At 40.2% G+C, this 26,615-nt stretch overlaps 1 protein-coding gene across 6 annotated transcripts in view; it reads right to left on the reverse strand.

Moving 5' to 3' along the window:
* The window catches only part of gria1a (glutamate receptor, ionotropic, AMPA 1a), a 143,232-nt gene extending 120,862 nt beyond the window's left edge, over nt 1-22,370 (reverse strand). For 4 of the 6 annotated variants that reach the window (XR_009064754.1, XM_057849572.1, XM_057849574.1 and 1 more), the window contains exons 1-2: nt 21,997-22,368; nt 21,724-21,858 (exon numbers count right to left, since the gene is read on the reverse strand). Coding sequence is in view for 5 of the 6 variants with exons in the window: in XM_057849572.1 (XP_057705555.1) it covers nt 21,724-21,858; nt 21,997-22,084 (223 nt within the window). In the remaining variant the exon portion in view is untranslated. Of the gene's footprint in view, nt 1-21,723; nt 21,859-21,996 lie in introns of all 6 variants that reach the window. The other 2 variants (XM_057849573.1, XM_057849575.1) reach the window with 2 other exon arrangements.
* Between the last annotated feature and the right edge of the window lie 4,245 nt (nt 22,371-26,615).

A 26,615-nucleotide genomic window follows, 5' to 3' on the forward strand; every position in this document is an offset into this window, starting at 1 on the left:
GAGAATAAAAATTGAGTGGGAATAACAATTTCTCAATGACAATTGTCGTGATAATAATTTATAAAAATGTTTATGTGGCACAAGCCTACTGTGTGTCTGTATTGACTGTGCTATATTTCCACGGGTCTGCATGATTTTTTTCCTTTTTTTTTTTTTTTTTTTTTTTTTTTTTGTTAGTTTGATTATTTTTAGTAAAAATAAGGCCTGTTGAGTAAAAAACTTATTTCCATATAGTATGTATACTATCTGGCATTTTTTTTTTTTTTTAATAAAACTGAATTTTTCTGTCCAGACAGAGGAGGCACACTTTAAATATATTAAAGTGATATAGACCCTTCTCACCTACGTCACAAAATGACGTGTCGCTGTATCCAGCCGCCATATTGTCCGTCATTTTTTAGCCCTATTCTCAATGGTTTCAATTAGTCGTGCAATTTATAGAGCAATTCATGGAAGCCCCGGTGTTATCTGACGCTGTAAACTCATTGGATGCGTTGCATAAAAGGCGTTATGAGGAAAAGCTTCAGTTTATCCATTCGCCAGATCCATATTTGATGCCTAAATCGATGTTTTTCAACCCGCTGTCTTTGCCGTCTCTGCCTGACATCTGCTACCCTGATATTTACAACTATCTTGTCCACACAAAATCAGCCTATTCTCACGAAAGTTTGAAAAACTTTAAGAGCTTGGAGGCTTATAAATACTTCGTTGCTGGTTGGGTGAAACAGGTCCTCGTCCACAAAAATTCGGCAGGAATCTATCTTGTGCTCGGGAAGGTGAGTTACGAAATTTTCAATTCAAAATCTTTTGTTCTTGCTAACATCCACTGTCAAGTCTAATGTATTTCATGTCATTTGTCAATGGAGCTAGGGCTTTTAATGTTTACAGGGTGACCCAAAAAAAAGTTTACACTCAGTTGACTGCTTGTTTAAAAGCCATTGAAACATATCTAAATAGGTTGTCATGCTTAAGTGATTCATTAAGGTCACTCAATGCAGCTGGTAATCTCTCGTCTCTACAATTCCTGTGCTTCTGCTGAAAATGAAGAAAACTTTAGCTGTACCTGAATTGCTGCGTGCCGGTCTGACACCTACTGAGATTGCAGCAAATCTGAGAATATCCAGATGTGCAGTCTACAAAGTTAAAAAGAAGCTGAAAGATACTGGAAAAAGCCTCACGGAAACCTGGGTCTGGAAGTGCCGATCTGTGCGGACCAAAAAGTTGATTGACAAGGTGATATGTGGCCACCCCAGAGTCCAGATCTCAATCCCCTGGATTATAGCATATGGGCAACTGTGGAGGACAGTGCCTGTAAGAAGCCACAAACTTCTGTGGCAGCCTTGGAGAGGTCCATTGTTAGATCTTGGGAAAAGATGACAGCATCCTACATAAAGAAGACCTGTCAAGCGTTCCGCAGTTGCCTGGAGGCTGTTGTGACACTTAAGGGAGGACACATTGAAAAATAGAGTGTACTGTACATGTTCTTTACAATAATGTATAATTTGTGATTAAATTCTAATTCTAAGATGAATAAACATGGTATTTAAGTTGTATTATGGCAGTGTAAACTTTTTTGTGGGTCACCCTGTATATGGTTTAGCGATAGCACTCTCACTGCATACATATATAATATGTAAAAAATATAAAGTGTGATAGCACTACTCCAGATTGTCCCTAGTTGAATTTATTTTTTGGCTTTTGACCTCAATAGTGAAATTGTAAATTAATTGTATGACAACTGTCTTATTATCGCCTTATAATTATATATTTTCAGGTAGTTCATTCACAACGTCTGAGTGTATGTTGTCGGCGATTAGCCTAGCAATGATCTTAATTGTGGTTGTCAGCCCAAAACCCTCTAAATATATATTAAATACATCTTGCCAGATATAAAATGACTACTACATAATCTGTGGTAATCGTTTGGAGCCCAGTTTTCTCGTCGAATTGCAGCAGCCCATCTCGCTCTCCTCTCCGGGTCTCTCGGAATCCGGTAGAACTTCAAGTCTCTCCGTCTATCTTCTCTGTTATTGCAACCGACTGCCACACACGCCTTCACCATTTTGATTATTAATGTTAACGAGCACAAAAACACGCCATAATAGGAGGAATTTACGTACCGGTAATGCGTAAACACGACGAGTTGACGGACAATATGGCGCAGGGGCGTGGTTATGACGTCATGTGAGTAGGGTCTATAGGCATCTTTGAGTGAACTTCAAGTAAAATTCAAGTATCTAGAGGCCGGGCAAAGTGTCCTCTTTTTTGGAAATCAAAATATGGTCACCCTAAGGAAGACCCCAGTTAAAACAACAACAACCTAAAAAAGTTTTTTTTTTTTTTTCAAAAATTGTGGGGGAGGGCAGACGCCATCAATGTGTTTGACATTTAGCATTTGTTTTTTTGCAGTCGCTAAGCATTAACAAATTACAATATGCTAGTGCTTACAGGCTTGGCTGATTACTACTCACTGAAGAGTCTAATTCACTCTGAGAAATTATATTGCATGTGTGTAAGACTTAATTTGTGAGGGGGATGCATATTTAAGTGCTCTAACGATCCTCGGCTGTTTCAGTTCTGACGACACGGCTAGGCTGTGATTCAATGACACGGGAGTCGGCATCTTCTGGATGACAACAGCACTGTGGGGCGAAAGCAGCTGCAATGTGTCACACTGTTTAATATACTTGTAGAATTTGCTCTTTATTAGAGTAGAGAAGGCTCCGGAGATGTGCAGTCAGTGACAAAGGAACAACTTCACTGCTGTCTTTGCCACCAAAAACATGACAGCTGCCATCATGGAGCGCTCACTCTGCATCCCCGAACACATTGTTTTCTAATTGCCCACACAACACATCACAAGCTCAAACCTCCACATCCCAGCTGCCATTACCTCCAGAGATGACAGATTTCTTTTAAATACTGGGGAGGCTGAATCGAATACAAAGAAGCGGCATGAGTACTGAAAGTGCTTCGGCGCACAATGAGGGTGAAATGACAAGGAAGCTGACATAAGCTACAGTAGATGATCGGACCAAGAAAATTTCACAGAGTTCAAGGAAAATATAATCAAATAGACATAAAATTTCTGCAGTTTACTGAAGCCTTGCAGAAGTGTACCTGCAACTACATGTCAAATAAAAATTCAATGATGGCAATAGAGTTTAGCTATAAAAATATTTACAATCAGGAGCCACTGGATACTTGTAAAAAGTAAAGCCTGTGTTATGCTTCTGCGTTGCGGTGACAGCGAAGCGACTACGCCATCAATGAGCATTCAATAGTTCTGCGGCAAGGGAACACATTGCTCTGTAATTCACCGCCAAGCCACAAGAGGGGTGTGGTGTTGTGTTTTTACGGTTTTGGGGGGACGTCCACTTCCTCTAGGTTTTTCCCGGTTATACATCAATGACAACTGGAAAAAAAAAAAACGAAAACAATGTCAACGGAGATGGAACGCTTGAATGTGGATCTCCAGCTCATCAACATTGAACAACAAATGTTGATCATACAAATGTTGAGTCGCTGGCGACGCAGAAGACTGTTTTGGAGGTGGTCTGTCTGACCGTTGATGCCGTACAGAGACTTCTAGCCTCGGGTGGAAGCCAGCAAGCTGTGGCGGCTAGCTTCAAACTGGCGTCGAGCACTGTGTCCAGCGTTTTGTCCGAGGTCTGCAAAGCATTGTGGACAGCCCTCCAGCACGATTTTTTGCCGTGTCCTACAACCAGCCAGTGGGAATCCATAGCAGATTTCTGTTGGCTATTGAACTTCCCAAACTGCGTTGGAAGCCTTGATGGTAAACACGTTATCATAAAAACACTGAGGCACTCTCAATCAGTGATGATGTATCAAGTGTTTGAACTGTCTGTTGTTGAAACTTAAACATCAAAACAACTCTTTTAACACCAAACCTGTACTTTATTCTTCATATACTTGAATTGTGAAATGTAAATATGTCACAGACTCACAGCAAACATATCTACACAATAAATGATGAAGTGCACCGACCAAAAATACGACATAAAGTGATAAAAAGCTGGCAGTGTTTGGCCGACTGGGTCACCGCATTGGGTGGCCATTTGCTTCCGAACACACTCATAGTTGTCTCGGTGGTTCTTCCTCTTTTTTATGCAATTGCTGACCTTGCCATTTGGCAATGTTTATAATGTCTTGACGAGACATTGGAGAAGTTGGTCCATTTTTCCATGTAGAAAAACAATGTTTGAAAATGGCGGTGATTTCACGCTGAACCGGACACAACAGTCTGAGCGGACCAATCACAGTCCATTTGCGCCATGTCACCACGCGCCGACGTCACACAAGTCAAGATTTTGTTGAAGTGAAAAGCATAACTCAACCTTCAAAAATCATTCAAAAAATAAAATTCAAAATGTTTTCCTATGAACAATAATTACCTTGACAAGTAACTTAAAACGTGCATGCCTTTGTACAAATTGGAGGTGATTTTATATCATTTGCCAGTATGTTACACGAGAAGCATATGTTGTATGCTTGTATGTATGCTGGTTAACTTGTACTGTATGTGACATGTGCAAAATCAAAAAAAGGAAATAACATGACAGGTGGGGTAGCTCTATCCTCCCTCTTGAGTGCCCCATGTGCACATTTCTCTGCCTTTCTCAGGTAAAGCAACAAAAGTGGACAGAGCACATAGAAACAATCTGTGTCCTCCGCCTGCTCCGCGCTCCACCACTCTCCTGTTTGGGGAGCACTTTTGGCCGATCTACATTGATTGCTATGGGCCATTCACGATCCCCAATGGTGGATACTCATTCATCAAACCAACACCTGCCAGAATTTTACTCCTAAGAGAAAAGTTTTCAGCTTATTTTTTTATTTATCCCTCAATTCTTTGTTTTCCCCTCAACAAATAACCATGTTGAAACAATAACCCGCTATTCTTTTTCAATATCACATTCAAGTAATCCCTCTGATCATGAAAGGACTGCAGATGTCAGTCACCTAAGCTGCACCTCACTATCTGACAGACAAGCAACACAATATAATACATCACCCCAAGGCTCTCCCACAGCTTAACCTTCTTCTCAACACTTGCAGTATTTCCAAACTTAGTCTGTAAGTACTTGCCTTAAACCCTGAAGGTGGGGTTAAAAATGTCATGTAGTGTAGCTAAAAACACCCAAATAAAAGTGAGATCATCACTTCTTTATTCCTTTCCCCCACATGAGTATTATGCATTACAGTTGTTAATAGTGCTAGTTTTCCATGGCTTATTGTTGCATATTTCAATTCATAATTCCATTGAGTGTTTGCTTTGGGTGTGTTGGACTGAATAATACATTAAACACATCTGCCCAATCTCTTGTTAGCTATTGTTTTCATGTACACGTGCGTGACTGGTGAATTCTTTATACAGATGCTTGTACAGATTGTAATTAAGTAGTCACTGCAAATCTGCATGATAAAAAAAGAATATGTTAATTGCTTGTTGACCCACACAAGAAAACATATTTGATTTATGTTCAATACAATTCATATCGTGTAGAGTCTAATATATTCAAAAATAAATAAATACAATAAGATAAACACTTTGGTTCTGGTTTGTAAGATGTTATGATGGATGTTTGAAATAAACAATGTATTAACTTGACTGCTGTAATTTACTATATGAAATATTGCTGCTTGTTGAGCAATGACTGCAGTGACTCAGTCATAATAAACAGAAAAGATGACAATTGCTGAACTGTTCTTGTTCATTTAAAGAGGCCACAAACCTTGCCAATGTAGGTTATTTAACTAGAGTATTTAACAACCCGTGTAAAAGTGATTCAAAATTTCCTCTGATTATTATTTTACAGCAGCAGATTTAGAAAAAATAGAAAAATCCAATTATTTGGTTCATGTTATGTTGCATATTCACAAGATTTGTTCTGAACTGAAATCAATAATTTATTACTATTTGCCATTATTTGGTTCGTTTGTTTCTCTGACAAATAGATGACGTCAGTTTATTCAAATAATACTTTCGAAACAGCCACAGCTACGTATATCAATCCGCTCTACGGAGCACATGATATGACAAACCAAATAAACAATAGAATCAACAGAGTAATGCGATAAAAACAACACTGTGTCCATTCCTGCATTCTATTTGATGCTTCAAGCATTAAAATAGTAGACTACAACAGTATTTGACTTCTCATTGATGCCCCCTTCCAAATAATGATAATTCAGTGTACACTAGTACCTCTACTTACGAAATTAATTGGTTCTGGAAGTAGTCTCGTAACCTGAAAATTTTGTAAATAGAGACGCATTTTCCATGTAAAATCCCTAATTCATTCCAACCCTCCCACCAAATTCAGACATGAATCTTTTTTAAAGCATAAAAATACATCAAAACATGTAAAAAATACACATACATAAAACAAGAGTTGTGCATGATGTAAAAAAAATAAGTCGGAACACCTCATGGCCCAAGGGGCGAATGAAGAGGACACATACAGTAGAGGTCCTTCTGAGCCAACTGGATGCCAGGAAGATGCTGGGAAATAGCCAATGGCAGACCAGCTATATGTATGTTACGTTTAGTAAACTTTGGGGCCTGCAAGTAGCAACCCATTCTGTGTTTTTGGCTTTCGTAACCTGAAATTTCTTTTGTGACAAAAGGCATTATTTTCGTGTCGATTTGTGTCATTACCTGAAAACTCCATATGTAAAGCAGTCCGTAAGTAGAGGTACCATTAAAATTATTTGCATGGTAAAGCACTGTTAGAATACACAGTGCGACATTGACTTCTCTTTTATTGTAGGGTGGTATGAAAAAGTGAACCTTTTGGAATTTCTCACATTTCTGCATAAAATCACCATCGAATGTCATCTGATCTTTGTCAAAATCACGCAGATGTAATCACAGTGTCTGCTGTAACTAAAACCACCCACATACAGTGCCTTGCAAAAGTATTCGGCCCCCTTGAACCTTGCAACCTTTCGCCACATTTCAGGCTTCAAACATAAAGATATACAATTTTAATTTTTTGTCAAGAATCAACAACAAGTGGGACACAGTCGTGAAGTGCAACAAAATTTATTGGATAATTTAAACTTTTTTAACAAATAAAAAACTGAAAAGTGGGGCGTGCAATATTATTCGGCCCCCTTGCGTTAATACTTTGTTGCGCCACCTTTTGCTCCAATTACAGCTGCAAGTCGCTTGGGGTATGTTTCTATCAGTTTTGCACATCGAGAGACTGACATTCTTGCCCATTCTTCCTTGCAAAACAGCTCGAGCTCAGTGAGGTTGGATGGAGAGTGTTTGTGAACAGCAGTCTTCAGCTCTTTTCACAGATTCTCGATTGGATTCAGGTCTGGACTTTGAATTGGCCATTCTAACACCTGGATACGTTTATTTTTTAACCATTCCACTGTAGATTTGGCTTTATGTTTTGGATCATTGTCCTGTTGGAAGATAAATCTCCGTCCCAGTCTCAGGTCTTGTGCAGATACCAACAGGTTTTCTTCCAGAATGTTCCTGTATTTGGCTGCATCCATCTTCCCGTCAATTTTAACCATCTTCCCTGTCCCTGCTGAAGAAAAGCAGGCCCAAACCATGATGCTGCCACCACCATGTTTGACAGTGGGGATGGTGTGTTCAGGGTGATGAGCTCTGTTGCTTTTACGCCAAACATATCGTTTTGCATTGTGGCCAAAAAGTTCAATTTTGGTTTCATCTGACCAGAGCACCTTCTTCCACATGTTTGGTGTGTCTCCCAGGTGGCTTGTGGCAAACTTTAAACGAGACTTTTTATGGATATCTTTGAGAAATGGCTTTCTTCTTGCCACTCTTCCATAAAGGCCAGATTTGTGCAGTGTATGACTGATTGTTGTCCTATGGACAGACTCTCCCACCTCAGCTGTAAATCTCTGCAGTTCATCCAGAGTGATCATGGGCCTCTTGGCTGCATCTCTGATCAGTTTTCTCCTTGTTTGAGAAGAAAGTTTGGAAGGACGGCCGGGTCTTGGTAGATTTGCAGTGGACTGATGCTCCTTCCATTTCAATATGATGGCTTGCACAGTGCTCCTTGAGATGTTTAAAGCTTGGGAATTTTTTTTGTATCCAAATCCGGCTTTAAACTTCTCCACAACAGTATCTCGGACCTGCCTGGTGTGTTCCTTGGTTTTCATAATGCTCTCTGCACTTTAAACAGAACCCTAAGACTATCACAGAGCAGGTGCATTTATACGGAGACTTGATTACACACAGGTGGATTCTATTTATCATCATCGGTCATTTAGGACAACATTGGATCATTCAGAGATCCTCACTGAACTTCTGGAGTGAGTTTGCTGCACTGAAAGTAAAGGGGCCGAATAATATTGCACGCCCCACTTTTCAGTTATTTATTTGTTAAAAAAGTTTAAATTACCCAATAAATGTTGTTCCACTTCACGATTGTGTCCCACTTGTTGTTGATTCTTGACAAAAAAATTCAATTTCATATCTTTATGTTTGAAGCCTGAAATGTGGCGAAAGGTTGCAAGATTCAAGGGGGCCGAATACTTTTGCAAGGCACTGTATATATAGGTTTTCAATATTTTAATGAGGATAGCATGCAAGCAATGACAGAAGGGGGAAAAACAAGTAAGTGAACCCTCTACCTAAGGAGACTTAAAGTGCATGTGACACGAAAAAGCATGTTTATTCCATAATACACGCGGTATTTTATGCTCCTGAATGATATGGACCGCTTGGATGTGTGTGGAAGCGATCGCTATATTTATTTAGTTTTTTGAATCCCGCGCCATGAAAATGAGTGACTTCCGGCTTTGATCTTGCATTGAGGAGGAGGGCGCTGTGATGTGTACGGATGAAGGCGTCCTCTTCACTATACAGCCGTACTGTTGTGTATGAGGACTAAGGATTCAGCTGATTTTGCGGATTAATACGTTTATTTTTTGCATCACGGCGGCCAAACGGCTGCAGAAAAATCTTGCTGTATAAGGGAGAGGCGTGTGCACCTTTTTGGAGTTTCAAAAAGTTCCCATTCACCGCAGATATTGGCCATAACAAGCCCTGCTACTGTGGGACCATTGGACTTACGAGGAAGTGAGTAAACATCTTGTTTTGTATTATGTCAAATACGAATACAGCGATTACAAAGTAAACACTACAAACTTTCTTTAAATAAAGGATTACTTACGTTTGATCATTGATAGGCATGTAAAAACCTCTCCTCGTGCACATTAGCTGCACGTTAGCTGCACAACAACTGCAGCCGCCCTCCTCCGGGGAACGAGCTGTAAATTGCTCTCCGCCGGGCAGTTTGCCGATCCGCGAAGACAATCGACAACCCAGTCGTCATGTCAAATAATCCGAGCTAGTTATGTGTGATTTTCCGCTTTGAAGACTTTGAAACATCACTCGGTTCGGGTTAGCATGTCGGCTAGCTGTCACGCCTCTTGGTTTGTTTACATTCTCCGAAGCCAGGGAAGGGAAATGACATATGTCCGATTTAGGTGTCATAAAATATTGTTCGGGAGGTGCGACAGTAAGTAGTAATTTTGGAGTAATTTTGCCATGTCATCCTGAATAAGAGCATTTTTATTGTTTCATATTCCATTTAGCACAAGACTGTTATTTTTCATGACCATGCCATTTATTTAGCAATTGGGGAAAATACTTGGATAAAAAGAATATCCTGTAAAAATATTGAAGTAAAGAGAAGGAAACAACAACATTTTGCAGCTCTCTTCATTGCGTTTTCCTCGTTGTGAATAGTTCCCCCTCGACGGGCTGACTGGTCCTTCTCAAGCCATTTATTGAGCTATTGGGGAAAAATAATTGGATACAAAGAATATCCTGTAAAAATATTGGAGTAGAGACTGAAACAATGACATTTTGCGGCTTGCTTCGTCACGTTTTCCTCGTTCTGAATAATTCCCCCTCAATGTGCTGAATAGTAAAACCGATGAGCCCAGTGTCCCGCTGACGTCATCCACCTGTTGGGGACGCTAGAGCACTGTAATGGTAGGCGTGGCTAACCGGCAGATTAAAAGACTAATTTCTCGTCATCTGTGCTTTGCTAAAGCATTGTCTAATGTGCATCATGGCTTGGTCAAAAGAGCTGTCTGAGGAGCTGTGATTGAGGATTGTTGATTTGTATAAAGCTGGGAAAGAATACAAAACCATCTCTAAAAGTCTGGATGTTCATCAATCAACAGTCAGAGAAGTTGTCTACAAATGGAGAGAGTTTGGCACTGTTGCTTCTCTACCAAGGAGTTGCCGTCCACCAAAGATGACTCCACAGAGGTTTTGGCAAAATATTTTGTGGACTGATGAACCAAAGTTGAATTGTTTGGGAGTAACACACAACGTCATGTGTGGAGGAAAAATGGAACAGCTCACCAACATCATCACCTCATCCCTACTGTGAAGCTTGGCGGAGGGAGCATCATTATTTGGGGCTGTTTTGCTAAGTCAGGAACTGGACAACTTGCAATAATTAATGGAAGAATGAATTAAAAAGTTTATCAGGATGTTTTGCAGGAAAACCTGAGGCCATCTGTCAGACAGTTAAAGCTAAAAAGAGGATGGATGCTGCAACAAGACAATGATCCAAAACACAAAAGTAAATAAAATATTCTGTGGCATGACCTAAAGACAGCGATTCATGCCAGACATCCCAGGAATCTGACTGAACTACAGCAGTTTTGTAGAGAAGAATAGGCCAAGATTAGTCCTGATCGATGTGCCAGACTGGTCTGCAGCTACAGGAAGCGTCCGGTTTAAGTTATTACTGCCAAAGGGGGTGTGGCACAAAATATTAAATGTGATGGTTCATTTACTTATTTTCCCCCTTCTGTCATTGTTTGCATAATATGTGATTTTGACAAAGATAGATCACATTTGATGGTGATTTTATGCAGAAATGTGAGAAATTCCAAAAGGTTCAGATGCTTTTTCAGGCCACTGTATACTTAGTCTGAATATTTTTAAGTTTAAAATAAGATGAGATAAGATAATCTTTTACTAATCCCCCATAGGGAAAATTCGGGTATCATAGCAACATCAAAACCGTGTCCAAAGTATAAACTATAAAAAACAATATTAACTATATCAAATGTATATCAGATCAAATACAAGGTAGTTTAAAAATAGGTATTTTTGAGATTTTAATATATTTTTCAGAGGGTGGTGATTGAAGTAATGTTACATTAATTTTTTGCTATCCTGTGTGGATATTTCCACTTCTGCTTCAGACAAAAAGCACGACTACTGTGATTTTCCATCTGTTGACAATCACCTCTTGACATGACCTTTCAACCTTTCACAGTCTCTCCTTGACAAGACCTACACACATCCAATCTTGCCACAATACTGCTTGATCGGTTTATTCCAGGAGGGGCATACCCGCCCTTAATTCTATATTGATTGCCTTGGCAGGAATCATTGATCATGGCTGCCTCGTAGGTCCTTTTCCAGTTCCCTTTGAGCTTGCCTCAGAGACTCAATGATACACTGCTTCTTGCATCACAGCAACAGTACAAATAGTCTTTTCCATCAACACTAATTAGTCTATACAACAGGTTTATTTCCACAATGAATGAACTGGACACAAAATCAAAGTCACATTAGTAACCCTGAAGCTAAATGTACGTTTTAAATAGCGCCGTTATAGCTTGGCACCTGGTGCTATATCCTGTCATTTAAAAACTGGGCTTATTACCTTAAAATAGCTAAAGAGTTGTGTTAATCCCCCCCCAACACAACCCCTCTCACGCTCTCTCTTTCTGTCATATGCGTGCACACACACTGATATCAAAGAGAAAAGTCGATCATGAAAGCATGAGCCTGCAGAGGATTTGAAGCTTGCGACTCAGTTCGTCCTTATTATAAACCAAGTCAATAGCAGATTATGGTAATGTGATACCTAACTGAGGGGAACAGTGACTAATATTCTCATGTACATGCAGACCCCGAGCAGTTATTTTGAACCACTGAAGTAAATCTACTAGTATAGTATAAGACTTTCTACTAGTCTATACCCTCTACTGGCTAATGCGTAACCTACATGCAATACAGGCACCAATAAGTTTACAATTCATTAAACAGACCTAATTCGAAAAATAAAAACATCAGGCTCCGAGGATCGATAGTTACTGGCCCATGCTACATAGCTACCAAATTTCACAAATAACGAAGGAGTACAACTTCAAAGTTCGTGTCCACAAAAACAACGACTACCACTTGAGTGGAGACTTGACAGGGCTTCAGTCTGTGAAAAATGACCAAATTCGAGAAACATTCCAATTTCAACAACTAAAACCTTTGAAAATATCGTGCTGAGAATCCCAATTACCGTATTGGCCCAAATATAAGACGGTGGTTTTTTTTGCATTGAAATAGGACTGAAAAAGAGGGGGTTGTCTTTAATTTGCGGTCTAGACATTATACCCATTCACGACGCTAGATGGCGCCAGATATCATTGAAGCGATGTTCTGTCATGACAGATCTCAGCTACTCTCCCCTTTCAGGACGCTAGATGGCGCCAGATATCATTGAAGCGATGTTCTGTCATGACAGATCTCAGCTACTCTCAAGTTTAACCAGTTTGCATTACGGCAATTTATTGCAATGTTCTTCTTTATTCAGATTTGTTTCAAGACTACAGTTACAGTTAGACTTCACTTTGATGGTTAATGCAGTTATTGCAATTTTGTTGTTTTATCACAATAGATTGGTTTATTTACATTTCAAAAACCAGAAGCCATTCATTTACAAATGTGATTGCACTTATAGTTTACATATTTAAATGTTCAGATATTAAGATTTGAATGAGGCAAAATAACATGCTTTTTCTCTCAAATATATTGTTATAATCATTTGTTTCGGATGTACTGTAATTATTTTCTGTATAGAAATTAATTTGGTGTCCAAAAAAGTCTTTTTTCAAACTTGAATCTTGAAAAAGAGGGCGTCGTCTTATAATCAGGGCTGTCTTATATTCGGGCCAATACGGTAAAATGTGAAGATAACAAAACAAAATAGAATATAAGAATGGTTGTGGGAAAAGGTGGTCCCACCTGCTCAATTTATCAGCATGATTTAAACAGAGAAGCCTAAGCAATTATAAAGAATATAGCAAGTTTCAGTCATTTAATTCATTGTATAGACAAGTTTTCGAGGTACTTCCGCTTTACTTCCTTATGACTGTCTGCCCGCAACTTTCATTTTCAATTTTTTTACCATTGACTTCAATAGCGCTGGAGTGGCATCACTCACTAAAAACCCTGAAAAAAAACTATTTGGAAATACCGTATCCCTCTGCCATCTCGACATAGGAAGTCAACATAAAGAAGTGGCCAAGGGTGACCACAAGTAAAATATTACCGTATTTTATTGACTCTAGGGCAGTGGATGGAAACGCCATCAGGAACCTGAATAGCTCCGAGGCATTCCAGTACCTGCACAGCCGTAAAGTTAGATGTGTCCTCATACACGAGCACGGGAATTTTGTCTTCATGAAGGCGGATGTAGAACCGTGCCTCAATGCTCCATACCACAAACCATGGGTGCTGGTAACACCGGAGGAGACGTCAAACCTGCAGGCTGTACATGTGAACCAAGCCAGTGCCTCAGTGCTCTGTACCACAAACCATGGGTGCTGGTAACACCGGAGGAGACGTCAAAACTGCAGGCTGTACATGTATCGTGGGACCCGGGCGTTCTTGTAGTCATGCTGCCGCTGTGTTATGGAAGGTATGTGCTACAAAAATACGAAACGTAAAACCTGGCGTATGAAATGACTTTTTGCCTTTGCTAATGATATTATGATGATGATTGTAATTATGAAGTTTAATAATTTTTACTATAACTACTGCTGCTGCTGCTAGCCTGTTGCTAATCAGTACGTGTTGGATGGCACCACGTAAATGTAAGTGTTACAAGTTTTTTCGTTTGTTTACAGGTGGAAAACAGTGTTAGGCAAGGAAAGATATTGATATTGATACATTAAAGATATTGATGTGCCTCAGAGCAACACTTACTATACGTTGATGGACATACTAGTATATCGAGACTACGTCATTCTACCCGGGCCGAGAGGCTGGGGCTGGAAAGGGTGGCTCACAGCAGACCGTCAGCTCGATCCCAAGATCCAACTACGAGGTTTGTAACTGCAGCAACTTTAAGATACGCTATTGGAACTGGAATTACTGAGGACAACGGGAGAAAGCCCATTGGAGGCCATAATGTCGGGAGAAAGTTTGGCGAGGCTCCGGAGCGCTGCTGTCTGATGTCACATTCTCGTATGCTATTTTCCCAATAATTTTATAAATTGTGATTTCTTGACCTGTTTTGCACATGCACCAATCATTTGAAATAAAACAAGAAATGGAATGTTTTATTGCGATCAATATCTGCAATTAAAAAAAAGAATTACATACTATTTTTTGTTTATGTGCACATAACTTGTAGTATTTCCTTGTAACAACAAAATCCGTGTCAGCCCTTCTGTAATATAATTTGTAATTTCACCCCATTTTGGTCACTCAAGTGGCAGGCGCATCAATCTATACCTCACATCAACACTGGCCGACAGGTTGTTATAATTTTGTCTACGAATGATCAACAAAGTCATATGAACAATCATCCAACCTCATCTCAGCTCTCATCTACGTCGTGCTGAATCCATTTTTGGAGATTCCAGGGGTTCCTCTGGCTTGATTTCACAGTTTTACCTTGTCAACACACTACTAACTTCAGTCGGAACTCATGAGTTTTTTTTCTAAACCGGAAGTTTGAGGCAGACGTTGTCCAAGATGGCACTGCCCATATTTCGCTCAAGAAACTTGTCTATATGTGTGCGTTATGGCCTAACAGTGTGTGTTTGTAGGCTATGCTACGTTAACAGACCCAACAAATCAGTGTAAGTGAACAATACTTCAATCACACAGTGTACCATAAACTCTTTCTTTTCAGCATGTTATTTTATGTTCCTCTCATTTGATACGTTTTTGCACGTGGACAGTTGCACAGGGACAGTTCTCTAATTTACGGACTGCAGGGTGTCAAGCTCTGCTATTTTACCGGAGTAGTGTCCAATAGTAGGTTGCAAAATAGTGAGACAGTAAGGATTAACTCCTGGCTCTGTCTTTCAAGGCAGGTGCCAGCGAGTATGTATGTGTATGCGTGTGCATTCGTGTGAGTGTGTGCAATAGGAGGGATCGCCTCTCGAGGAAGTGGCGAGTCATCGGAGCCAGCTGATGAGTATCACCCTCATCCGGAGCTTCTATTCATGCCCTGTGCACAAGGGCTCATTCACCCAGTGCTTTTCACGCTTATGCACCCTAAGAGCCCGTGGGCACTTTCCTGCTATGAACTGTCACTCACTCACGACATCCTACACAGATGTCAGAATGGGCACTGAGATACAAACACACACGCTCATCTATTTAGGCACGTTAAATAGAAACCCAGGAAAAGACTTCTTTTCTGCTTTCACTCATGACGCTAACACATTGCTATAGAATTCACAGTGAAAAGCTGTATTAGACAAGAAGTGGTGTTTTTACTATCAGTCACATACTTTTAGCATGGTCGAGGCTATAGTCACGGACTGAAGTGTCACATCAAGAAAAAAATGTGTTAGATTTGATAGTAGTGCATAGAGAACTGATGGAGGAAAAACGGCTCATTCTTCGGTACTGATGGATGCTATAAATCGGTTTTTATAACGCTAAAAATGTGATCCTGGGGGTTACGGGCTTGAGGACTGGCATTATAAGGAACTGAATACAACGGTTTCTTAAAAGGCTGTTACTAGTTTTGTTCAGTTACGCATAGTACAATTTTTTGAGGGGGTGGGGGGCATCAAAAATGTAACGAGTACAAATTGGAACCCAACGCGCATGCATCAATCCATTGGGTTTATTAACGACAGCGACATGACACAATGGTAGAGTAGAGCAAGACACAAATGTCTTTTTATCACTTCAGAGTGGCAGTGTGACAAAATTTCAATTTTCATCAAAGGTTATCTTTTACAAGGGTGCGGGGTGGTGGAGCTTATCCCAGCTGACATCAGGAAAGAGCCAGGATGGTCACTAGAGGTGTGCGAAATTTCTGATTCTTAGATTATTTGCGATCCGGCCGTGGAAGACTCGAGAACGATTCACAAACATCCAAATTCCAATTATTTAATTATACCAGGTAAAGCGGAACTACAACACAGTCAGCGCGGTCTTAGGGACGCAATGAGAAACGGACCGAGATTAAATATCATGTTCAACTCATGCTACTAGATAAAAAACAATAATACCTGACTGCGGCCGACAGCCGCTACAAACAACGCCCAGTTGGTAGTTGCTACAAACATACGGTCACATAATGCTACGGTAGCTATAACATATATATAGAGCTAGATGCAAAATGACAGACTTGCCGGCATCAGTAAACAGCCGCCATCTTAAAGCAGTAGACTTCTCTGGAAGGCTCTGTTGTAGCGAACCGAATTAACTTTTTATCTAAAACACTCCTAAATCGGCAAAATCTTGACTTGAATCTATCTTTAAATGATGAAACAGTTTTAAAACTTTCACACGTCAAAAGAAGACAGAAGGGAAATTATGGAATAACAGGAGCGATTTTTAACAACTTTAACGGTTGATTCAGAAAATTAAATTAATTGAATGTAGTTTAAAGATGCTGATCCGGAATGGGGACTTGAGTATTTTATTTACTATTTTGATCTGTTAACTTGACACTGAAATAGTAGTTTGGTTTAGCCTGAGAGGACTTTTGAAAAATTTTGGAACTACTGTACGAAACTTTAAAAGCAACTACCGTATTTTTCGGACTATAAATCGAAGTTTTTTTCATAGTTTGGCTGGGGGTGCGACTTATACTCAGGAGCGACTTATGTGTGAAATTATTAACTCATTATGATATCATTTCACATGTTATTTTTGTGTTTTGGAGTAACACTGATAGTTTGGTAAACTTGTTAGCATGTTTTTTATGCTATAGTTATCTGAATAACTCTCAATAGCTATGGCCACATTCGCGTTCTGCCTTTGGCAATGTGTGTTCAATTGTATCATTGACTTTTTTATATTGAAATGCATGCTTTTAGTTTGTGGCGCTTTCACGCCCACGTTGGGGCGCACTCGCACTTGTTTACGCGAAGAAGAGCGCTCACACGACAGAAGAAGACAAACAGCTACGCAGCGTCTCTGTCTGAGCGAGTGGGCGAGCGAGAGAGAGAGAGACACGGCTGCGAACCTACGTTCATTGTTTATGCTTGTAAAATATCTCTACAGAGGCAATGCCTGTGTGGATCATCTTTTCTGTTGTTGTTGTGTGTTTTCCACCCGCGATCGGACACTTAGAGCCAGTAGTGTGGTTGTTTGAACGATGTGCTAATGCTAGCGAATGCATGCTAACCGTTTTTGTCATTGCTGTAATAGCACCTAATTATCATTTATTTACGTTGATGCGAACCTGTTTGGTATCGTGGACGAAATTGATTCAGCAAATTATACGGACATCCAGCATCGTCATTTCGGAGTTTAGCTTGCTGTATAGACCCCAATCACGTGACGTCACAACTCCGCCCCCCTGCCTGGAGCCGCCATATTTTATATATTATATATTGTCCGTCAGCTCATCGTGTTTACATATTACCGCTACCTACATTCCTCCTATTACTGCATATTTTTCTGCTTGTCTAAGGAATGCCGCCTGGTAAACGAACCCAAAAACCTTCCCGACAATGTGTGGCGGTTGGTTGCAATAACAGAGAAGATAAACGGTCATTTTAGTAGTTGCTGTGTGCCCATTGTTAAAAGGGCAAATCTTGAAAGCATCACGGTTTGTTTTATCTCGGTCCATGATGTGTTTGTGTCAACAGCCGTTAGACAGCAGCGAAAACATCAATATGATGCCAACACGATCGCAGACATCATCAGACGGAGACTACGAAACTCGTCGCCACCGTGGCGCAGCAAGAAGGTGAGCGCTACAACAGGTGTTGTGCCGAAAAATAGCCGCTCTGCGTGAAATGTCCCCACTGACGGGAGCGCCCACACGGAAACGACTTTCTTGTACTGTGAATATGTATTATTTTACTCTGCTTGAAGTAATAAATGTCATACCTGTGTGATTGTCATTGGGATATGGTCGTAAAAAGCAGTAGACTAATACATTTATGTTCAAAGATGTTTAAGTGGCCCAGTCCACGATTTGTTACTAAAATACAGTACTAATATTTTGTGTAATTTAATTATTTAAAACTGATTTTACAGTCGTAAATCTGTTATTTTAAGGCGTGCATGAAAACATTTGATGTTGTCACGTCAATAAAGCGTTATAAATAAGCGCTCCCGTCAGGGAGGATATTTCACGCGGGGCAGCTATTTTTCGGCACACTCCGGTCCGTTGTCGATTAAGTTTCATTTTACATTCGTGACAACGGTGACGCTCAGCTGACCAAATGTTGGTTTATATTCGGGCCGGTGCCGATTTTGGGTACCCGACTCCTCATCGTGACATAAACTGGAGTACAGTATGATTGGAAATTTTGTGGTCTCAGGACGAGCTCTGACTCACGGGACGGGACCGGACGGGAGGAAACATCGGTTTGGGCATCAAATATGGATCTGGCGACTGGATCGACCGAAGCTTTTCCAAATAACGGCTTTTATGCAACTCATCCAATGAGTTTACAGCGCCTGAAAGCACCGGGGCTTCCATAATTTGCAAGTGAATCCACCTTTAGAAACTACGATCGATGACAATACAGACACACAATGACGGACAACATGGCGGCACAATACAGCGATCACGTGATTGTGTGACGTTGGTGATTGGGGTCTATAGCCAGGACCGAGCCGTAGCGTCCTTGTGAGGACAGTATGTTCGCATTTCGTTGTTCATGCACTGTACACTGTACACTTATTCAGCATGTTGTTCTCTATCATATTTTTGTATTAAACTGCCTTTCAAGATGACATATCTGTTCTATGTTTTATCAAGTAAATTTCCCCAAAAAATGCGACTTATACTCCGGTGCGACTTATATATGCTTTTTTTCCTCTTCGCTGGGCATTTTATGGCTGTTGCGACTTATACTTAGGTGCGACTTGCAGTACGAAAAATACGGCAATAGCTGGGGGGAGGGGGGCATCAATAATCGATTTATAATCGAATCGTAGCCTCTAAATTGTAAGCGAATTGTTAGGTGCCTTAAGATTCTCACCTCTAATGGTCACTAGTCAGTCAAAAAGTGATCATGGACAAACGTAACCATTTACTCTCACATTGACTCCATAATTGAGTGGAACTGATGCCTTGTGGCCTGCCCTCAAATCAGGTGACATACCACGACACCATCATTAAAGAATTTGCTAACACAAATTTTGTAAGCTACACACATACAGTCAGGAGAAGTATTTGCACCCCTTGTGATTTGGTTCACCCACTTGAAAATAGGTAGAGGTCTGAAAATGTCAATCTCAGATTCATTTCCACTTATAGAGACATAATCTAAAAAAAATCACAGAACTCACATTGTCTGATTTTTTTTTTTTTTTTTTGTAATTTACTGGGGTTCATACTGTAAGTATTTGTACCTCAGAGAATCAGCAATAATTATGACTCTCAAAGAGTTAGTCCACCTTTACCCCATAAGTAACCACTCACCCACCACCCGTTTGAGCTCATAATTGTCAACTGTGCACCCCACAGTCAGTTATAATGCAACTGCTACATTGGGCGAGACCCTTTCGAAGCTTTCGAAAGACACCAGAGAAAAAAATGTTGAGCTCCACAAACCTGAGCCCTCAGTCAGAGACTTGAAGATGAGTCGTGGATGTATCTTGCAACATAACAATAATCTGAAGCACACAGCCAAGCTGACCAAGGAGTGGGTGCATAAAATCCATATCAAGGTTCGGAGTGGTCTTGCCAGTCTCCAGACCACAATCCAATAGAAAATCTTTGGATGGAGCTGAAACTTCAGAAAGCGTCTGACCTCTGTAATTTCAAACAAAGGCTTCTGCACAAAATATTAGCACTGATTTTTTTCAGGGGTACAAACACAAGTATTTATGAACCCCAGTAAATTAAAAATAAATTATTTGAAAAATCATACAATGTGAGTTTTGGATTTTTTTTTTTTTTAAAGATTATGTCTCTATAAGTGGAAATGCATTGACATTTGAGACCGCTACCTATTTTCTAAGTGTTTGAACTTGTAAAATCACAAGAGGAGCAAATACTTCTGCTCCTCGCTGTAAATATACCACTAAAAATAAACATGATAAATGTTATTTGTATAATGGTGCAATTAAACAACAAGATAAGGTTTCAGCATTCTCAATCAATACATCGCAAATTACACAATGTGCCCTTGGCAACACTTGACAAAGTCTCAAATACAGACATGAATTTCTTTTTGATTTGTAAGCATTTTTGTGAATATCCCTCCATTCCATGGCCTTCTTATTAAAATTACATCCATTCTAGGAGCAAAATCATCAATGTTTCAGTTGCTTACTTTTAATTACACAGTCATGCCCTAGTTCCATGAGCTCCATATTTGTCATTATTGTGCCCCAGTAAGAATCACCCCAAAATGAATGTGGAAAAAAATAAAGTTGTGATGTAAGTAATAACTAACAAAAGACAGATCAGACAATACAATAAATCAAATCTTTTAACATTAATTGTTTCAGTTTTTTTAATGAATTCCTCAGTGATACTGTCACATTGTTATGATTTTTAACTGTGTGTACGCTGTGCGGTTAACACGGGTGTCCCTATCCAACCCGTATAGAGAATTCAATTCAAACAAATCATTGCCATCATCAAGCTAACTTCAACATTACTCAAGTTTCACAACCAGTTAATGGAAATCCACGTAACATCGTACTTTCCAACCTGCAACACTTGGAGCTAACGTACAGTATCCTAGTTGATGCAGTGGAACATGCTTTAAAATAATGCAAGTGCACTGTAGTTTGTGTGGGACATAATTTGATACTCTGTCAAGAAGCCTCAAAAGAGGAAACAAAATTGTCAGTATACAAAGGATGGCTAAATGTAGGGTAACAATGAGGAAGCAATTTAGTGTGACATTTCCTTTGTATCTCTGAGGCATTCACTTGTTCTCTGACTGGCATTATGACACACATTAACAGCCACATGAGAATACCATCCCTACTGCTCTGACTGCCCTGCTATTATCTTGATTAAAAAAAAAAAAAAATGGCACCGGAATAATTCCACGTAATTTTAGACCTCAGTCCAAATCACTCAGATTGTTTTCTCGTATTCCAAAGATTAGAGCATAAAGTTGATGTATTTGTTGCATTTCCTGTATATTATATTGTAAGTCTATAATAAAAATTAAAAGGATAATCATGTGCATCTTGATTTGAAAGCATTGTTTCTACTGCAATTTGTGTCCATTAAAGATCAAGGGCAGCCTGTTGGAGCATGACCAAAGTATTTGAACATAATGTGGAGCATGCTCTCCCGTTCCTCTGCAGAGGTTGACCTCACTGGAGCGCCGAAGCGCGCCGCGTTTACGCAGCGAGATGTTGGAGAAAATAAGCCCCCACGCAACAGTTCCGAGCCACTCAATCGCACACACACGGCTTAATGGCCATTTTTGCTCTGCGCAAACAGTTTTGAAGATCAACCACAAACATGGAGATGGCGACAATGCATTCATACTCACAGGCATACGTCATGGAAAAACTATTTCCCATCTTGACCATATCGACCTGCGGCACCAGTTTAGGGATGTCCTGGTGGTGTGACAGGGCGAAGCGAAACACTTCATATTCATGGGACTCGGTGGGGAACAATCCTCCTGTTGAGTAACAAACACAAATCGTCATGATGAATTAAATGTGAAATAATGGGACTCACTCCAGGATAGAGGAATAGAGCCATCATTTTGGGAGGAGACAAAGGCTTTCATTGAATCGCGCGCGCGCGCCATTCTTACCTATATTGATGTTACTTGGGAAACTTGCGCTTGAAGCCAAGCACATCCCCAGTAAACTGGTGTAGAGGAGGGAAACGCTTCGCTGCATATTTCCTTTTGCATTGGCGAAGGGAAAAGAGACGAAATCCGAACATACATAGGTCTCCTCAGCGTATTCAACTTCCAAATACACCTCTTGCTCAAGCGCTCCTCCCGCTGCTCGTTAGCGCAACATCATCTTCACCGACATGGACTCAAAGCCGATGATGATGAAGGTGGTGGCAGTGATGGAGATGGCGAGAGGAGGTAACTTCCTCTCTCCTGCTCTCCCTCGATCAGCTGATGCTCGTCCTTGGCTGCTGTTGTATTGAAGAAGAATGTCTTCATCGTTTGGCGCGCTGCAAAATGTGCACGCCCAGGAAAAATATTGAGAGGGGAAAAAAACAACAGTTTGGTCCTATAGCAAGGAGCTCACGGTCATCATATGCACACCTTTCCGGCCAACACATTTTTTTCACCGTTTATTTCCCATCTAGGATCTTGTCATTCATAATCTCCCAAACTCAGAACTGAAACTCTATATGAACAATTACTGCGTAATAAAGGGATTAGGGGGGTGACAAAATATTGAAATGGTGATATATCGTGATACTTTGTATCCCAAAAGGTTATCGATATGCTCCTGTCAAGAATCGAGATATCGTTTTTTAAAGGTGTCATGTTGAAAAGAAAAAAAAAACATCAAGTTGCTACCAAAATCTTACCCCACCAAGGGCGTAAATTTAATCTCAACATTGGTAGGGACGATATTACCGCAATGCACATGATAAAAATAATAATCTAAATAAGGGATGGCTAGCTTGACTTCCTTGTTCCATGTGGATTCTGGCCTGACCGTAGTCGTTTTGACGGTTAGCAAGTTTAATGTTACGCTAACTCTGATGCAGGTTAATGATATGTTAACTCTGATGCAGGTTGGACTTTCAGTAGCAAAATTAGTGGTGTTTCCACTCAAAAAAACTTATACAAGTTGTTCTTTGATGTGACACATTAAATTTTTGTTTGATTTGCTAAAACAAATCTATTAAATACGAAATATATGTACATTTAATAGTGTTAACGTAATAGTTTCATCTTCACATTCAGAACTCAAAACGAATGGGTTTCATTTGAATTGCGACCGCCCATTGCGCATGTGCAATGCAACGCGCGCTCAACCTCTGTTCATCCCGGTCTGGACTTGCTTTTTCACCGACAACTTCTTTCGGCACTGCTGCGGGGTTATACTTTACATAGACGCTCATAGGTGCTGTAAAGGTGCTGTAATCCCGCTCATTGGTGAGTACGTGTAGTGTAATATTTTTAAAAACTTGCTGTGAAAAGACTGTGAGACAAATTTCACCGTCAGTGAAGTCAGACATTGCGGGCTTGCTAGCTAGCTAGTTAAAATACACGAGGGAGAGTTTATATGAATTGTGGAATGCGACAAATGGCATCGGTACTCTTGCACCTAGCATAATCTATTATATAGTGGGGCTAAATGTAACTGTGCATTTACATTCACCGGCCACTTTATTAGGTACACCATGCTAGTAACGGGTTGGACCCCCTTTTGCCTTCAGAACTGCCTCAGTTCTTTGTGGCATAGATTCAACAAGGTGCTGGAAGCATTCCTCAGAGAGTTTGGTCCATATTGACATGATGGCATCACACAGTTGGTGCAGATTTGTCGGCTGCACATCCATGATGCGAATCTCCCGTTCCACCACATCCCAAAGATGCTCTATTGGATTGCGATCTGGTGACTGTGGAGGCCATTTGAGTACAGTGAACTCATTGTCATGTTCAAGAAACCAGTCTGAGATGATTCCAGCTTTATGACATGGCGCATTATCCTGCTGAAAGTAGCCATCAGAAGTTGGGTACATTATGGTCATAAAGGGATGGACATGGTCAGCAACAATACTCAGGTAGGCTGTGGCGTTCCAACGATGCTCAATTGGTACCAAGGGGCCCAAAGAGTGCCAAGAAAAGATTCCCCACACCATTACACCACCACCACCATCATGAACCGTTGATACAAGGCAGGATGGATCCATGCTTTCATGTTTTTGATGCCAAATTCTGACCCTACCATCCGAATGTCGCAGCAGAAATCGAGACACATCAGACCAGGCAACGTTTTTCCAATCTTCTATTGTCCAATTTCGATGAGCTTGTGCAAACTGTAGCCTCAGTTTCCTGTTCTTAGCTGAAAGGAGTGGCATCCGGCGTGGTCTTCTGCTGCTGTAGCCCATCTGCCTCAAAGTTCGATGTACTGTGCGTTCAGAGATACTCTTCTGTCTACCTTGGTTGTAACGGGTGGTTATTTGAGTCACTGTTGCCTTTCTATCAGCTCGAACCAGTCTGGCCATTCTCCTCTGACCTCTGGCATCAACAAGGCATTTCCGCCCACAGAACTGCCGCTCACTGGATATTTTTTCTTTTTCGGGCCATTCTCTGTAAACCCTAGAGATGGTTGTGCGTGAAAATCCCAGTAGATCAGCAGTTTCTGAAATACTCAGACCATCCCTTCTGGCACCAACAACCATGCCACGTTCAAAGTCACTCAAATCACCTTTCTTCCCCATACTGATGCTCGTTTTGAACCGCAGGAGATTCCCTTAAACCATGTCTACATGCCTAAATGCACCGAGTTGCTGTCATGTGATTGGCTGATTAGAAATTAAGTGTTAACGAGCAGTTGGACAAGTGTACCTAATAAAGTGGCCGGTGAGTGTATATTTTGTGTATGATTTTCTGTTTGTTGTTTAGCGTTTTACTTAAATTTGTTTTCTATGTTCAGTCATCTGCTGCTGAGGATGCAGACAGGGCCATCGACACCACAGTCATGGGGATTTACACAATCAGAAGAGATGGACATGAGGAGCCAGAGGACGTGGAAATCGTGATTGAGAGCATATGGATAGACTGACTAGACTCAAAGAAATTTAAATGTTTTTCAGGTTCTGTTTTGTACTTCTACATGTGTGTTGTACATATATATTTAATATGTGTTTGCAGGCGTTACATATTGCACTTTATGGTAAGGTTTCATGTTTAATTGGAGCTGGTTATACCATGCCTTAGACTTTGCAAATATTGTACTTGTATTATTGTTGTACTAGTACATGTGCTACTTTGTTTGAACCACTTCTGAAGTCAGCAGATTACTTTTCTAAATGTATATTAAGTAAATATATTAATTTGAGTTATACAAATCTAAATAAGTTCAGGTCAGTTAAAGTACTAATTTTATTTTGGCTGTATTTGATAAAAATGAGTTTGACGAACTCAATTAAATCATATTACAAAGAGGCACTTAGTTTGAGTTGTCATTTGTCATTGTCTTTTCCGAAACCGTGCTCCATTCTAGGGATGTTCCAATAGTTATTTTCTAACGGCCCGATTTTTTAAAGATATGTTTTGCCGCTACCGAACCGAGACCAATCTGATGCCGACCCATATTTTTAGACTAGTAAGGATAATGCAAAAAATAATGCTGTAAATTAAAAATCGTATTTGTTGCATTAAAATGAGTCCTGCTGATAACTCCTCAAGAAATGCTGGGTGAGGAGTTACCTTTTTTAGATCATGAATTGAATTGAATCAACTTCACTTGCTTGGTTACACTCATCGCAAATAAACACTAACACTAAAAACACTAGCAATGTAACCACTGTGTCTTAAATCGGCTGATCAACCGCAGCCATCAGCTGTCGTCTTTGAGTTGGGTGGGGGGTGCTGGAGCCAATCGAAGCTAACTAGCAGGGACACCCTGAATCAGTTCTTGTATGAATAGTGCTATTTAAGTAAAGTTTAATTGGTTGATATAATGTGTAATGAGTTTGGGAATCACTGCTCATTTAAAACTTACATTTCATTAAAAATAAATAAAATTGTGGTTCCCCGGTTGAGAGTTGTTGCACGATTAAAGAGCAATTATTGACACTCGTAAAAATCAAGAGCAATTCTTGTTTTTGCTTAGTCTGCAAGACAAACAAAATAAATCAGTAAACGGCAAAATGAAAACAGATTTTAGACGCTGGAAACATTCAGAAGGCAAGTAAGTCTGGTTTAGATGTTTTCTGGGGCAAAAATATTCCCTGAGGTAATTGATTGAACATTTCAAGATTCCACTCTTTAAACCGGTGCTTTTTAAATGCAACATTAAAATTCTGACTTTTGCTCTAACACTCTCTTTCCTTGTTCAGCAGGCAGGACTGGTGAGCTGCTGATAAGGGAGGGGTTATGATTTAAACCAAGTATTTACAGACAGCTACAGCCAATTATCTCAGAAAGAAAAGGTACATGCCCCAATGCGTTTGTACACATGGAAAAATGAGCCAACACCCCATGGGATTGACTGCAAAATGCACTGCGGTGAGTTATCCTGGTATTTATTTGGAAAATGAGGTTTTAATTTCTGACTTGGACAAAATGAGGGTTAGGTGTGCCTGATTTGACCGAGAATGGTAATATTTACTTTTGTACAATACTTCTTGCCTTATTAGAGGTATAAAAACACTTACCTGAGAAAAATATTACAATGTATGTTTAATTGAATTGAAATGATCCCCCCCTTTCATAAATTCTTATTA

This window comes from Corythoichthys intestinalis, chromosome 11, assembly GCF_030265065.1.
Source record: "Corythoichthys intestinalis isolate RoL2023-P3 chromosome 11, ASM3026506v1, whole genome shotgun sequence".
NCBI classification, from domain to species: domain Eukaryota; kingdom Metazoa; phylum Chordata; class Actinopteri; order Syngnathiformes; family Syngnathidae; genus Corythoichthys; species Corythoichthys intestinalis.